Source organism: Colletotrichum fructicola, assembly GCF_000319635.2.
Source record: "Colletotrichum fructicola Nara gc5 chromosome Unknown KSG_Nara_v1_contig09, whole genome shotgun sequence".
Classification (NCBI taxonomy): domain Eukaryota; kingdom Fungi; phylum Ascomycota; class Sordariomycetes; order Glomerellales; family Glomerellaceae; genus Colletotrichum; species Colletotrichum fructicola.
The window spans coordinates 1,943,869-1,957,256 of NW_027094059.1; the positions used below are offsets into that span (position 1 = coordinate 1,943,869).

Genomic DNA, 13,388 nt, shown 5'->3' on the forward strand with positions numbered 1-13,388 from the left:
GGCAACCACCCCAAACAATAAGGCACCACCCACCACCTGCTCCCGACCTACGGATGCCTAGATTCATCATTATATCGGCGGCACGAATTTGGCCATCGCCAAACAGCCTTTGGTAACAATTTTCTTCCAACCACAGGTCATTCTACCTGCCGGCGTTGCCCACGAACAGCCTCAGAATCGACGGATATTCCACAGGCCGGCGACAAAACCACGACACTGCTGGCGTATAGACCCGACCAACGCATCGCAGGACATGCCTGCTTCTACCATGGAAAGCCCAGCGGTGGCTTTGTCTTGTATGTTGAATATAGCGGTCATCATATGTCGAATGTTGCTGATATGTGCAAGTCGCGAACAACTTCTGGGGTAAGGAAGATGCTGGCGTTGGACCCCTTCTCGATCGTATGGCTGCAGCCAAGCAAACATGCGATGAATTGAAAGCATTTTATAGTGGTTAGTCAATCATCGCCGGCTTCTTCCTCTCAGAACTTGACGAAGTTAATGAATCAAACAGCTCGCGCATCTATCGAAGACGAATACGCTCGGAAGTTACTGTCTCTGTGTCGAAAATCACTAGGCTCTCAGGAGATGGGAAGCCTGAAGAACTCCCTGGATACTGTCAGGGGAGAGGTAGAATCAATGGGGAAGCAGCACCAAAATATCGCTGCTCAGATGAAGACCGAGCTGGAGGAACCGCTGGCCGCCTTTGCTGGCGCAATGAAGGAAAGGCGCAAGATTGTCCAGAATGGTATCGAAAAGATTCTCAAGACCAAGATACAGCAGACGCAGCATGTCAACAAGGTCGGCCTATATCTACCCAGAGAGCCCTAGGAAACCCATGGAACATTCGTGCTGACTCGCGCATCAGACTCGGGATCGCTTTGAGCAAGAATGCCTCAAAATCAAAGGTTACCTGGCACAAGGCCACATGGTCATGGGCCAGGAAGAGCGAAAAAATAAGGCAAAGCTGGAAAAGACGCAGATTAGCGTTGCGACATCCAACACAGAGTATGAGAACGCAGTGAAGGCCCTCGAGGATACCACGGCGCGCTGGAATCGCGAGTGGAAAGCCGCCGCAGACAAGTTCCAGGATCTGGAAGAAGAACGGCTGGATTTTACCAAGAGCAGTCTATGGACTTTTGCCAACGTCTCCTCTACGGTCTGTGTCAGCGACGATGCGTCATGCGAAAAGATTCGTCTCTCTTTGGAAAAGATGGATGTTGAGACTGACATCGTCGGCTTCATCAAGGAACGGGGGACAGGGCAAGAGATTCCAGATCCGCCAAAGTATATCAATTTCTGCCGGGGTGATGTCAACGATACTCAGTCAGAAACATCTGACGACGACAACTATTCTGTCGCGCAATTTCCGAGGAGCATCAACCCAGCCTTTCGCACTTCTTCGCCGCAGCCGTCAACCTACGAATCGCACCACGATCCAAACTCCAGTCTTGCTCAGGATCTGGGCCACAAAGAGCCTGCACCTGCAGCAACTAGAACGATCGCCACGGACGCTGGACGAAAAGAAGGGAACTCATCTTCGTCGAGGCACATGGCACAGGACATGTTGCGAAAGACAAGTCCCCCTTCTAGGAGCTTTGCGTCGGATCTAGACCATAAAGATTTAAATCCTACCCCGAGAACCTTTTTGTCAGACCATGGGCATAAAGAAGTCGGCTCTTCATCTCGAGGCTTCCTAACAGACATGAGCCACAGGGAAGCAACGAGCTCTTCATCAAGAGGCTTTCCGTCAGATGTTGGACCCAAAGACCCTATTCTTGCTCCCCGGAGTCTTGGGCAAGACTATGGGCTCAAAGATGCCGGCGCGTCTGAGAGGAGTCACACTCAGGAAATCTCACTGGCTAGGGAGATCATGCCTCCCGTTGCCCGGGAAGCCCCAAGCCTTTCCCAGAGAATGCCACCACAGCTTGAGAAGCAACGACAAGTGGCGCCAGTCCCGCCGGCATCTCAGCCGCAGAGCCGTCTTCCTCTCGATATCAATCAGCACGGTACTTTTGCTTCAATTCCCCACGACCCATACCCTCTCGATGGCATGACAATGCTATGTCGAAAAGGACCTCCATCGGAACGCAGCTCGCATCCTGCGTCGGCAAGACCGTCCAGCCGCGATTCTCAAAGTGACTACTCCAACCCAACCTCGCTCTCTAGTCAGGAGCCCTCGAGCGGTAAGGTCTCGCCGATCAAGCACGAACCAGTTAGCGTACCCGCATCAGTACCGGCTCAAGCACAAGCACCGTCACCGGCCTTGGCAACGGCGGAAAAGCAGGTCCTCAAGAAGAAAAGTGGTTTCTTTCAGAACCACAGCCCGTTCCGTCGCAAAAGCACCAAGGAAGTTCAGGGCACTACCACAAACAGAAACACTTGGCATCCTGTATCTACGCAAGGAAGCCCCTCACGTCGACCGCAGGTATACACGCAAGACGCCCCGAGTCTGTTGGCGGGCAGATCAACGATAAGTCCTGAGCCGATTGACGCCAATGCCAGTCTGGCGTTGAACGTCGGACAAAATGTATTCTCTGTTACGACGCCGGATCTCGAGAAAAGAAAAGGATCAAATACACCGAGCGCACAGCCTGAAACGGATCCTATTGCGCTGGCCCTCGCCGAACTCAAGGGTGTTGGTGTAGGCAAGCAGTCTAGCATCCGTGTCTCGGCAGACCGCTACCACGGCATTGCAACACCCACTCCTGGCTCGCAGCCGTTTTCTCGATCGGTGCCGCCAGCTGCAACCAATGCCGCTGTCACAGCAGGGCTTCGAGGAACGCCCCCTCCTTCTTACGACCAACAAGTGGTGCAGAGACTTGGGGTTCCGCCACAGGCCGTCACGGCCAAGGCAATGAAGGAAACGTCTCAGAAGTTCGCCGACCAGACTCGCAGCATGTTCAACCCGGCGAATCGGCCTGGATCGGGAGGATATGCGGGCTCATCTAGTCCTCGGCCCATGACCAGGGGTAGTGACGTTCCACGAGCAGCATCTCCAGCGCCACTTCGCAGTGCTTCCCCTAGGGCGCCGGCGACAGATGACGCGCGAAGTGGGCACAGGAGCTCTCCGCGCAGTGCGTCTCCGAGGGTCGCGCCAGCAGACGATACTAGGAGTAGCTATAGGTCGGCGTCGCCTAATCCGCACAGCTCTCTCGGTAGAGGCTCGTCGCAAATGAGCAGTGGTGCGCCTAGACGAGGCTCGGAGCAACCGTTTCACCGCCAAAATTCGCCGAGCAACATGTCACGAACAGCTTCGCCGGCACCATTCAGGGAGCAAATGCGACCAAGCAGTAGTCATGTCAGCAACGATATGGCAGTTCAGCTTGCTCCCGTGGGTGATGATAGCTATGGCTCGGTTCGTGGCCGAGGTGGAGTACGACCAGGAACGAGCTCAAGCAACCGGGCTGTGGGCTTGTATGATGGTGGTGGGCCACCAGGACAAGGCGAGTCGAGACAACGGAGTAAGAGTGTTGCAGATCCATCTCGACAGTACACACACGACGGCCGACCAATCTTGCACTTTGGTAAGTACATTGGGAATCATCAATAGAATAACCTGGCTAACAAGATCAACAGCCAAAGCACTGTACATGTACCAAGCAGCGATCCCGGAGGAGCTGGGCTTCTCCAAGGGAGACTTCCTTGCAGTGCTGCGGCATCAAGACGACGGTTGGTGGGAAGCGGAGGTACACGGGGGCAACGGCCAGATCGGACTCGTTCCGAGTAACTACCTCCAGCCTTGCTGAAAAGATTCGTGGCCATTGGCTAATGCAGAGGGCGCAAAGTAAGGCACGATCTGCGAAAGCTGTGATGTCATTCTTGCAAGTACCTTACGAAACACACGTTGTTTGGTCGCCGTGTTGATGAGTGCTCATGATGCGGAGGACCGGTTTTGGGCTCTGCTTATTTGCGGATTTGTGATGATTTGCCAGGAGTTGGGGCTCATAGCTGTCTGAAAAAACGTCACGTTCCAAAAAGGACAATAATTGCATTTCTTCGTACCAACCTTCCTACTTGCATAAAGAGGTCAGACCGGGTGTCATATGCGGCCTTCCATTAACTGGGTCTTAGAGGAGCCCCCCCCCCCCCCCCCCCCCCCGGGTCCAGTGCCTCATGTCATTGCGCAAGGCTGAGCTAGGTGGCCCATGACCTTAGAAGCCTGTCCAATTTCCCCAATTCTTAGCTCATACTTGCAGTGCATATCTGCCATCGTTTAGTTCAGATAAGGTAGGTACAGTCGTGAGCACGGTCGCAGGTGCTCCTGGTCGGGGTAGGTACGTAGAACCAACCCCACTTACAGCCCTAGGTTCCTTAAGTTGTGCTCTCCCTTGCTCCCTCGTCTACATCATCCTCCCCCGGGGCGTAGTGATGAGCTGCGACGTATCCCTTGCTCAGAACAACCATCGACCGTGACTGCACGGCTTAGGGGAAACAGAGCGAGAGGAGAGGGAACAGCCCAAGCGTCTTACGAACCATGGTATGAAACCGCACTTCTCCGTATCTTCTTGACGTCGACACATGCCGATTGTGTAAGATACACAGGCTAATCTTCTATCGGGCTTGCCAGGAGGCTCTTAGCAAGGCATCCCGAGCAGCTACCTCCAAGACGGCACAGCGAACTTTGGTGAACGTGACTCTCCTGGTAGGAACGTCACTATTACTTCTGCCCCTCGCTGCCACCGCCTCTCTCCTCTTCTTCCGGAATTATCTGCCTGACCAGGTCGTGAGCGCACCGGTTCATCTTCAGTATGGGTACGTTTGCCGGTCACTAATCAAGCCGGTCTTGATCCCAATCCCTCTCCTGGCTGCCTTGGCTTATAAACGACACAGCTCGGGGATCAATCCGTTTGGAATAGCCACCATACCAAGCTCCAGTCTGAGGACACAGCAGGAGTACGATGTGTCTATCACTCTATCTCTGCCTCGCTCGCCAGCCAACACGCATCGGGGCAACTTCATGGTAGCTCTGTACCTGCTTGATGCCGGTGCTCTGTCAACCGGCAACAGCCAAGTCCAGCCTCAAACCCCCCCAGAGCCTTACGGCCACTTCGACGGCAAATCCATTTTGTTTTCGTCACGACGACCCACCCTCGTGCCGTACCAGGACCCATTGGTCTCACTGGCCTCTCGTGTCTTGTTCATGGTTTACCATATTCTCTTCTCGGACTCCCAGACATGCGTGTTAACGGTGCCGATGGCCGAACGCGTCCAGCTGGGCAAGGGCTCATCCCTGCCGTCGTCGGCATATCTGGAGATCCAGGGCGGCCAGAGCATTGAAACGTACCACGCGTCAATAACGCTCACGGCACAACTGCGCGGACTGCGCTGGCTGATGTATCATTACCGATTACCAACATTGACCGCGGCGATAATTCTTTTTTGGTCATCCGAAATTTTGTTCATGGCAGGAGCCTGGTTGGTCTGGACTGGACTTGCGGGCTCAAGTTCCAGATTGGCCTCTGGACGCGGGGAAGACAACTCGAAACTTGGTATGCGGCTCAAGAGAGAAGAGGGGAGCGGGGTGGATGAGCTGTCAGATGCGCCCCGGACATTTCCTACCTATGGAAACCAAGCACCGCTCAGATACGAGCCCGAGGTCAAGGAAGAGCCACAGCCAGGTCTTCGGATGGAGGACCTCGTCCCACTCGGAGGTGAAGCTGACGATGAAGAAGAAGACGACGGACGGGCAAGTTTCAAGGGTGATTCGGGCATAGGGACAAGTTATAGCGAGGGAGGATCGGGTAGCGTTCGACGTAGGTCGTCCCACAACCGCTAGCAGTTTTATTAGCGGGATGTGGACGGTGGATGGTGGGGTATGAGGTTTTGATGTTCGTGGTGGGCACCTTAATTCTTGGTCTTCGCTTGTTTTCACCATCACACGGCCCCCGCGGCTGCTAGACGCCGGCGAGAATTTGATGCGGTTGCAGGCTTGCAGCTGAGCTTAGGTCCCAGCTTAGGTAATAATGCTGATCCACTTTGATTTGCCCGCCCGTCCCAAACCACGTCAGTACCTTACCTAGGTAGTGCACCTTGGTCCAGCCCCTCCACCCTCCTCACTGTTTTCTCCAGGAGCTCTACCCGCTGCAGTGTGCTTCGCTACCTTAGCGTACCTACCCTCTTAAACCACTCACTCACCGCACTGCTTCACACCGCACGACAGGATGCGAATTCGGCCTGTGTAGTCCTTCTTCTTCGTTGACCCTCTCTTTTTCTTGAGAGGGAAAAAAAAAGAGTCTCTTTTTTGCTGGATTTCTTCCATTATCTCTCGCATCTCATCCTACCTGAGCTCTGCTCCGCCTTTCCTTGCCGGTCGTACCTGGGATCTTGCTATTTACGTACCTACGTACTTAGAAAACCAAGCCTGGCTGAGGTACTTGACGTACTAACAGCGCCGAAGCTCACTACACTGCTCTGCTACGTACCCAGCTCAATTGCCTCTTCACCCGCCTTGCCCGCACCGCACCCCTCACACACCGCCGCCAGTCCTGCCACTACTCTCACAAAGAAGAAGCCTTGTCCTTGTGTCGACCAAAGTAGCCACAACCTTCTCTCAGCCTCATCATTTGCCCTCCTTGATATTCTGCGTGGTCGCTGACAACGGGACGTCAACCAGATTGAACTGCCTTCGACCCCAGCCGCCGGGGGCATCATGCACACCATTTACTTCTAGGCCCCTCCGTTCAAAGTACCATAGCCTGCCAGGCCCACTCAGGACCCAAGCCAACGAACCGAGAGACGGTGAGGGCTAAGCAAACTTCAACCATATCCTCCCGCCTCGACCTAGGGCAGTCTCTACTCACGCTTTGGTTGTGGCGCTCATTCTTGCTTCGGCTCTTGCTTCCTATCTTTACCCTTTATTCTCCTCCGTTCTTCGCATTTCATTCTCTTGCGAGCCTCAGCTTCTTGCCCCTCACGCCGACGTCCAAATCCATCGAACGACCGAACCCCGCTGGCGCAATCTGCTGTCCGAACAACAACGACAGCCTTGACCGATATCTGCTTGCAACTGAGTACGTTGCCCAGACGCGACCGATCTCCCACTCAAACATGCCCTGCTTCAAGGGCATCGCCGTGAGCATACACGCAAACGGCGCACCTCTCCCCGAGTATGGCATGCAGAAGCAGTCGCGCTTGTCCCGCATCAGCACCTACATTCCCGTTCCACAGCCAAACATCAACCCTGAATCCAACAAACCGGAGCCCGCAAAGTTCGCCATTTCCATCACTCTCCTGACACCAGGCCTGCCCATCCCCTACTCGACACCGAAGCCCAACGAAAGCAACCCTTACCCGAAGCCCCAGTTCGTCGGCGGTCTGCCAACCGTCGCCCATGGGCCGTCAAAGTTTTCCGGCGTCGTCAACCCATACATACCCATGACCAACTCCGAGAACGAAACGATAGCAGCGTACATCTATTTTGATGGCAGAACTAAGGAAGAGGTTGCAACGCTGCTGAGGCCGGGCGAGGAAACATGGGTGAACAGTCGCTGGGTACAGGTTCCCGACTCCGAAGGCGGCGGTTTGGCGGAGCGAGAATTCCTCTTTCGCGAAGTTGGACTGGAGCGTTGGCTAAATGGCTTGGACCTTCAAGGCCATGATGCAGCCGAGAAGTTGGAGCGTCGCCGGCAAAAGTTTGAGAAACGCCGTCGGCGTCAAAAGGCGGCAACCGGGTCTCCTGGTATGCAGATGGAGGAAGGGCCCAACGGACCTCGAGATACCCTTCGGTATGGCGCTGATGACGGCTCCCCCGTCGAAGCTGTGTTTGGCGAAGACGATTCTGATTCCCTGTCTGATGACGACGAGATCCCGGAGGCGACTGGACAAATCAAAGTGCTCATGTTTCGGGTACTGGCCTCCGGCGAGATCAAGAAGGGTGAATATTCACCACAATTCGACGCTCATGACGATGACGACGACGCCGACGCCTCGAATCAGAGCAATGGAAAATCAGGCGTTGATGCAGACGTTGAGCACACGACGAGCTTTGCCAAACCCAAGACGTTGGACCCCAAAACCATCAGCACGCAAACTGTGACGGGGATCGACGGCCCGGACAAGCCTTACGCTTCCTTCACTTTCTTTTACCGCGGAGAACGTAATAACACCCCGTCCTGCATTGAGCGTCATGCCTTGGTGGCTCTCAGTCTTGGTCCATGAATTGCTAATCCTTCCTAGGCCAATTGCAAAAGATAGGCATCATTGCCTCCTCCAAGGCAGCACAGACAACGCCGGGTTCAGTCAAGAGGCGGTCAGGGCAGTTGGATTTCTCCAACTTGGGCCCTCTCAAACCCTCGGGTACCGTTGGTTTCTCTGCTTTCAGAGACCAAGACACGGAGGCCGCCAAAAGACGGAAGGCTCGCAAGAAGAGCAACGGCAATGTCGGAGGAGCTCTCAACGACGACAGCGACGATGAAGACGACGAGAACGAGCTCATTGGCAAGATGCAAGATATCGATGAAAAGGATGTGGATAATAAACTCGCCCCTGAGGATGTTAAATTTCAGGGGGAGCTAGCCGACGGCGTAAATCGCATTCATGTGAGTACTTGTTCGGTCATGACTTTCACTTCGGTCCATTAACAAAGTATGAATAGCTGAAGAGGGCACATTCAGCTGAGCCGGACCGCTCTGTGTCTGCGGGTGCTGGAGGCAACCATGCCTCTTCTAGTCTCGCTGGCCTCTCTTCTGCGACGACGGCCACCAGCGGCGATGGTCAAGTGGCAACAGGCACTGATGAGTCGGTGCGATCGACCATTGGTAGCCCATTGAAGAAGCACCGCCCTAGCATCAACGCGGGAAATGAATCGGCGGGATTGTTGCCGCCTGGATCTAACCCCGGATTCGGTGAAATCTTGAAGCAAGCACCAGCACAGACGACAGTACCGCCCGCCTCGACTGAAAAGGACGAAGAGGAGGAGCTGTGAAGCGCACTGCCTCGGATCGAAGCCCGTACAAGGCTGTAGACGACACGGCCTCGCCTGTACCCAAAAGGGATGCGCCGAGAACCGATGCCAGTCGTCGAAGGACCAAACTTGGCTACACAAAGAAGGTCAAGAATTGTATCGTATAGATGGCGAATGGATCGTCAAATGGCGAATACTGGCAGATTAGAGAAGGTTACAGTGCCAGTTGGCTTGCTTTGGCCGAACCATGTCAGGCCCATTGGATGGCTGCGCTGGCAATTAGAGTGTCAAACCGACATGGAAGCTGTTAGCCTTCAGAGTCCGCGAATACACGTATTTACATGTGAAGACCGTGTCTAAGGAGGATATAACGCAGTCCTTTGCGTAAGCCCCTCGAGTACGGGGCATTTGTTTTCGTCATATTGGTACGCGTCTACGAGCGGCCTTAATGCTTGCCCCGGCTTCTCCTTTGTTACATTCGCGGAGGCGCTGCGGTCAAGAGCACCCCACAGAAACAAGGCGTGGGTTCATTGCATTTGCAGACGAATTAGAGGAAACGTTTACGGCACTAATTGACACAAGAAAAATGGCATTGGAATATGTGATCTAGCAAATGTATGAGGAAGGCTACGCAAACACTGCTGCCGCATGGAGTGACAGTGAGGTTTCCTCACTCGCCCCGCCAACTTTGACTTCTTGTGTCATGTCGGTCAGTCTGCAAACTGTCTATGTATCGTTAGCACATCTTGTCCAAGCAGGTAACTTTCTCAAAACAAAGCAAGATAGCTACAGTCAGACTGTTGAGCTTGATATAGTTTGGATCAACATTGTAATTCAGTTGGCCGTTCTTAAGAAGAGATAATCATCATCGTAGCGGGCTGCGGGAGGCAGGAGAACAGGAGAAATAAAAAATCATGCTTACCTAGTGTGATGAGCGAAATTTTCCAACCGAGAAAAGGCTAGAAACAGCTGAAACGTTGATTAGTGCAGCCATGAGCAAGAAAAACATAAGCTCCAAGCCCAGCCTCAAATTGAATGATTTGCGACATCGTGCTACTTGGCTGTGTGCGTTGAGTGAGGGAAGAAAATCCTCTTGACCAGCAAGTCCACGGAGAAAATTTGTAGCTGGAGGAAGGCCCAGCCTTGAACGACCCACACGACCAAGCGACATCTTTTGAGTATTGCATAGCACATGCATCTATACGAGTGCCCATCTCAATCGCATATCGCGGAGGAGCCCTCACAGTGCGTCACTCGGGCCTAATTAGGGTGTCGTTGCCCACCGCGCCAAAGACACAACACGAGCTTCGGCCTAAACCTGCTGATGGGGCGCATTGTATACCTACCTTAGGTACCTGGTGGTACCTACATCCAATACTTCTTAGGTTACCTAGTAATGTTCTGCCCTACCACCTGCGGCCTAGCCGTAGGTAGGTAGGTGAGGTAGGTACCTCAAAAGGCAGTTTCCAGCGGTGCCATCGCAGCGAATCCACGCGGTGAGGGCACACACTTCTTGTCTACAGTCCTCTGCGCAGCTTCAGGCCCCTGTAAGTACCTATGTATCCGTTCCCCTCTCCTCACCCACCACCAACGGCAGACTCACCCCTCTTCTTCCAGCCTGACGATAGCTCCCACCACCAAAAAGTGAACCACAAGTCTCGTCGTACACAAACGTCTTTCGACCCTGGCTTCGATTGTCAACCTACCTTACGTATTTGGCTTCCCACGGAATCGGACAAAATGGCTTCTAGTAAGAACCTTCCCCCGCCCTGTGGGTTCCAAGCTTTGCGCGCTCGATTTAATGCGCTGCGATGCGCCCGCAAGCTTCAATCCATTGCTTTCTCCCATCGCGCGGTGTCTTCCAACATTACGGCAAGTAGCTAACAGGGACGGTGCAGATTTCGAAGAGGTCGCAAGTAGGTTTTCTTCCTGGTCGATCACGAGTTTGATCATGCTTCTGGAGCTCGCAACGCCCGACCTGAATCGGCCAGAAAACTGATCAGCCTCGTCAAATCAACAGAGCAGTTCATCGAGTTCTACTACAACCAGTTCGACTCAGACCGCAAAGGACTCGCCAGCCTCTACGTGAGATATTCTGCTTCTTCAATCGGTCGTTCGACCCCTCGAAGCTAATGGTAGCAACAGCGCGACCAGTCCATGCTGACTTTCGAGTCCGCTTCTGTGTTGGGCGCCAACGCCATTGTCGAGAAGCTTTCGGTATGTTTTGCTCGCGCGAGTGTCCCCGAGCCTCTGCAGCTCCCCGATGCAACCTGATCACTCACTCTTTCACCTCGCAGTCCCTTCCTTTTGAGAAGGTCAAGCACCAGGTCTCCACGCTCGACGCACAGCCCTCGCTCGAAGGCGGCATCGTTATCCTCGTAACCGGACAGCTCTTGGTAAGCACGCGATTCTTGTCTTTGGCTTGAGCCAGCTAGCTAACTGCTGACCATAAAGGTGGACGAGGAGCAACGCCCCATGAACTACACCCAGGCATTCCAGCTGATGCGCGATCCCACTGGTAACTACTTCGTTTTCAACGACCTTTTCAAGCTGGTCTACGGTTAGACAGCTTGAACGGTGACGAGATACATGCGCTCTATGTTTGAGCATGAATTGCAAGTCGCGGAGAAGACGCGTACTGGCAACGGCAGAGACGACTTGACGAGGGTCTCACCACCTCGATGGTGTCTACGTACGGGTAGATATAGGACATGACACTCCCACGGTCCTCTTTGTTTTGTGTTTTCCTCCCCGTGCGTGGGGCTAAGACGCGCATGCCGACAAGTTGCCAGCCGTTTAGAAATCAAACACGCTTCTTTTGAACTGCTCATCTATAATGGTCGAGCTTCCAAGTCAAACAACACCGCATGCTTCCTTCGACGTGACGTGTTTTTTTCACCCAGCTTTCTTGAGTCGGTTCACGCGATATGGTTCGTCCTCTGCATGTCGTTTGCGTGCTGGAGCATCCGCTCATGGGTCTCCTACCCTCCAAACACGGCCAAAAGTAAAACACCAAAGAGCGCTCGAGGGACTATTTCGTCCCCTGTGCTCGCTATCATTGTTGTTGTCGTCGTTGTCTTCGGCGTCGTCTTTAATCGTCTCGATCCTCATTATTTTCAATTTTTTCCCCGTCGTTGTAGTCGTTCTCTTCGTCGTCCCTGATCGTTGTAACTCATTGTTGTCCTCGTTCAACGCCGTCTTAAAATCTACCGGTATAGAGCACACGGTAAATCTAGCCGCGCAGACACGGGAAAATTAGGCGGTCTCTCAAGTAACGACACGTCCTCCCCGCGGGTGTTGCCAAACGAAAGAAGGCTGAGAGAAACGACTCTGACATCTCATTTATGCAGTATATACGCCCTGCCTCCCTCCATTTTCTCTTATTCTGTTTCATTGCACTTGCATTGAGGCGTCTCCATCGCGGAAAACCAGCAGAGCATGTTTTCCGCGAACAATGTCCTCGTCGCCGTTCGCAATCATGCCTCTCCCCTCTACGCCACGTGTGCCAAACCCTAAATCTCTGATCCGGCCACTGGCAATGTCAAAAAGACATCCGTGAACTGTAAGACCACGCTCCTTAACTGCCTCTTGAATAGCGAAGTTGGCCATCAGAACTCGGACGCCAGCTTCGACATTCATTTCGGCAATGCGGATGGCGCGTATGTCCTCATCTTTGATAGCGGCAAGTTCTTCGATATTCTGAGCCCGCACGGCCTTCAGCGGTGTCAACCATGTGTCGAGCACACCTCCAACGCGGGAATCACCCAATGCCGCCTTGGCACCACCACACGCCGAATGACCACAGAGAACGACATGTTTGACTTTGAGGTGTGTGACGGCATACTCAATGACGGCTGAGGTATTGATGTCCGTCGGGGCAACGATATTCGCTATATTACGGTGGACGAAGACATCTCCTGGCTGCAGACCAAGAATCGTCGTTTCCGGAACCCTTGAGTCGGAACATCCCAACCACACTGTCCATCGCATGTCAGCTAGCAAAATGGAACAGCACCAGTAGAATGCCGGGTTGGAGTCTTCTAGCTAGACGAGGAAGAGGGGGAGATAGGAGCAGACAGAGAAGGATACAGCAAGGGAGAACCTACGGATAGAAGGGGACTGCCCTGTTGCCAAGTTTTTGAAAAAGGCTGGGTTCTGGTGCGACTTATATCCAGCCCAAGCTTGGTTGGAGCTCAACGCGTATAGAAACTTGTTCTCTGCATCCGACAAGCCGTGTTAGCTCCCAGTGATGGCGCCTATTTTGCTCGATTGCTCGCATCGACAGCACTTACGGTCCTGGAACGCCATGGCGACTAAATTCTTGAGGCCTCAGCGATTGAATAAGAAGAGAAAGTGATAAATGGTGCTGTAGAAAGACCCAAGTACGATGGGAGCAGTGAAGACCCGAAGAGGCAGATGCAGAGCTGGTGAGGATGGATAGTAAGATGGTTTCCGTCCCCCGAGTGCTAGCTGAGACCTGCAA

General features: G+C 53.5%; 5 protein-coding genes across 5 annotated transcripts; 4 read left to right on the top strand and 1 right to left on the bottom strand.

The window, feature by feature from the left end:
• Positions 1–268: 268 nt before the first annotated feature.
• On the top strand, positions 269–3,749 carry imp2 (Septation protein imp2; the record flags this gene model as incomplete). The annotated part of the gene is made up of 6 exons (XM_066153156.1): positions 269–296; positions 349–366; positions 442–453; positions 515–801; positions 869–3,527; positions 3,580–3,749. The coding sequence occupies 6 exons, from the start codon at positions 269–271 to the stop codon at positions 3,747–3,749; spliced, it is 3,174 nt and encodes a 1,057-aa protein (XP_066007393.1).
• A 728-nt stretch (positions 3,750–4,477) lies between these two features.
• BSCL2 (Seipin) lies at positions 4,478–6,621 on the top strand (the record flags this gene model as incomplete). The annotated part of the gene is made up of 5 exons (XM_032019611.1): positions 4,478–4,480; positions 4,571–4,755; positions 4,834–5,756; positions 6,393–6,536; positions 6,617–6,621. The coding sequence occupies 5 exons, from the start codon at positions 4,478–4,480 to the stop codon at positions 6,619–6,621; spliced, it is 1,260 nt and encodes a 419-aa protein (XP_031883294.1).
• Positions 6,622–7,050: 429 nt separating this feature from the next.
• Positions 7,051–8,926, top strand: CGGC5_v014822 (uncharacterized protein; the record flags this gene model as incomplete). The annotated part of the gene is made up of 3 exons (XM_032019610.1): positions 7,051–8,098; positions 8,179–8,540; positions 8,597–8,926. 3 exons carry the CDS (start codon positions 7,051–7,053, stop codon positions 8,924–8,926), a joined length of 1,740 nt encoding a protein of 579 aa, XP_031883290.1.
• A 1,375-nt stretch (positions 8,927–10,301) lies between these two features.
• ntf2 (Nuclear transport factor 2) lies at positions 10,302–11,470 on the top strand (the record flags this gene model as incomplete). Its single annotated transcript, XM_032019609.1, has 8 exons — positions 10,302–10,331; positions 10,429–10,452; positions 10,523–10,655; positions 10,804–10,821; positions 10,926–10,990; positions 11,051–11,122; positions 11,203–11,301; positions 11,360–11,470. The coding sequence occupies 8 exons, from the start codon at positions 10,302–10,304 to the stop codon at positions 11,468–11,470; spliced, it is 552 nt and encodes a 183-aa protein (XP_031883289.1).
• Positions 11,471–12,295: 825 nt separating this feature from the next.
• CGGC5_v014824 (Carbonic anhydrase) lies at positions 12,296–13,213 on the bottom strand (the record flags this gene model as incomplete). The annotated part of the gene is made up of 3 exons (XM_032019608.2): positions 12,296–12,882; positions 13,012–13,122; positions 13,198–13,213. 3 exons carry the CDS (start codon positions 13,211–13,213, stop codon positions 12,296–12,298), a joined length of 714 nt encoding a protein of 237 aa, XP_031883288.2.
• Positions 13,214–13,388: the final 175 nt, after the last annotated feature.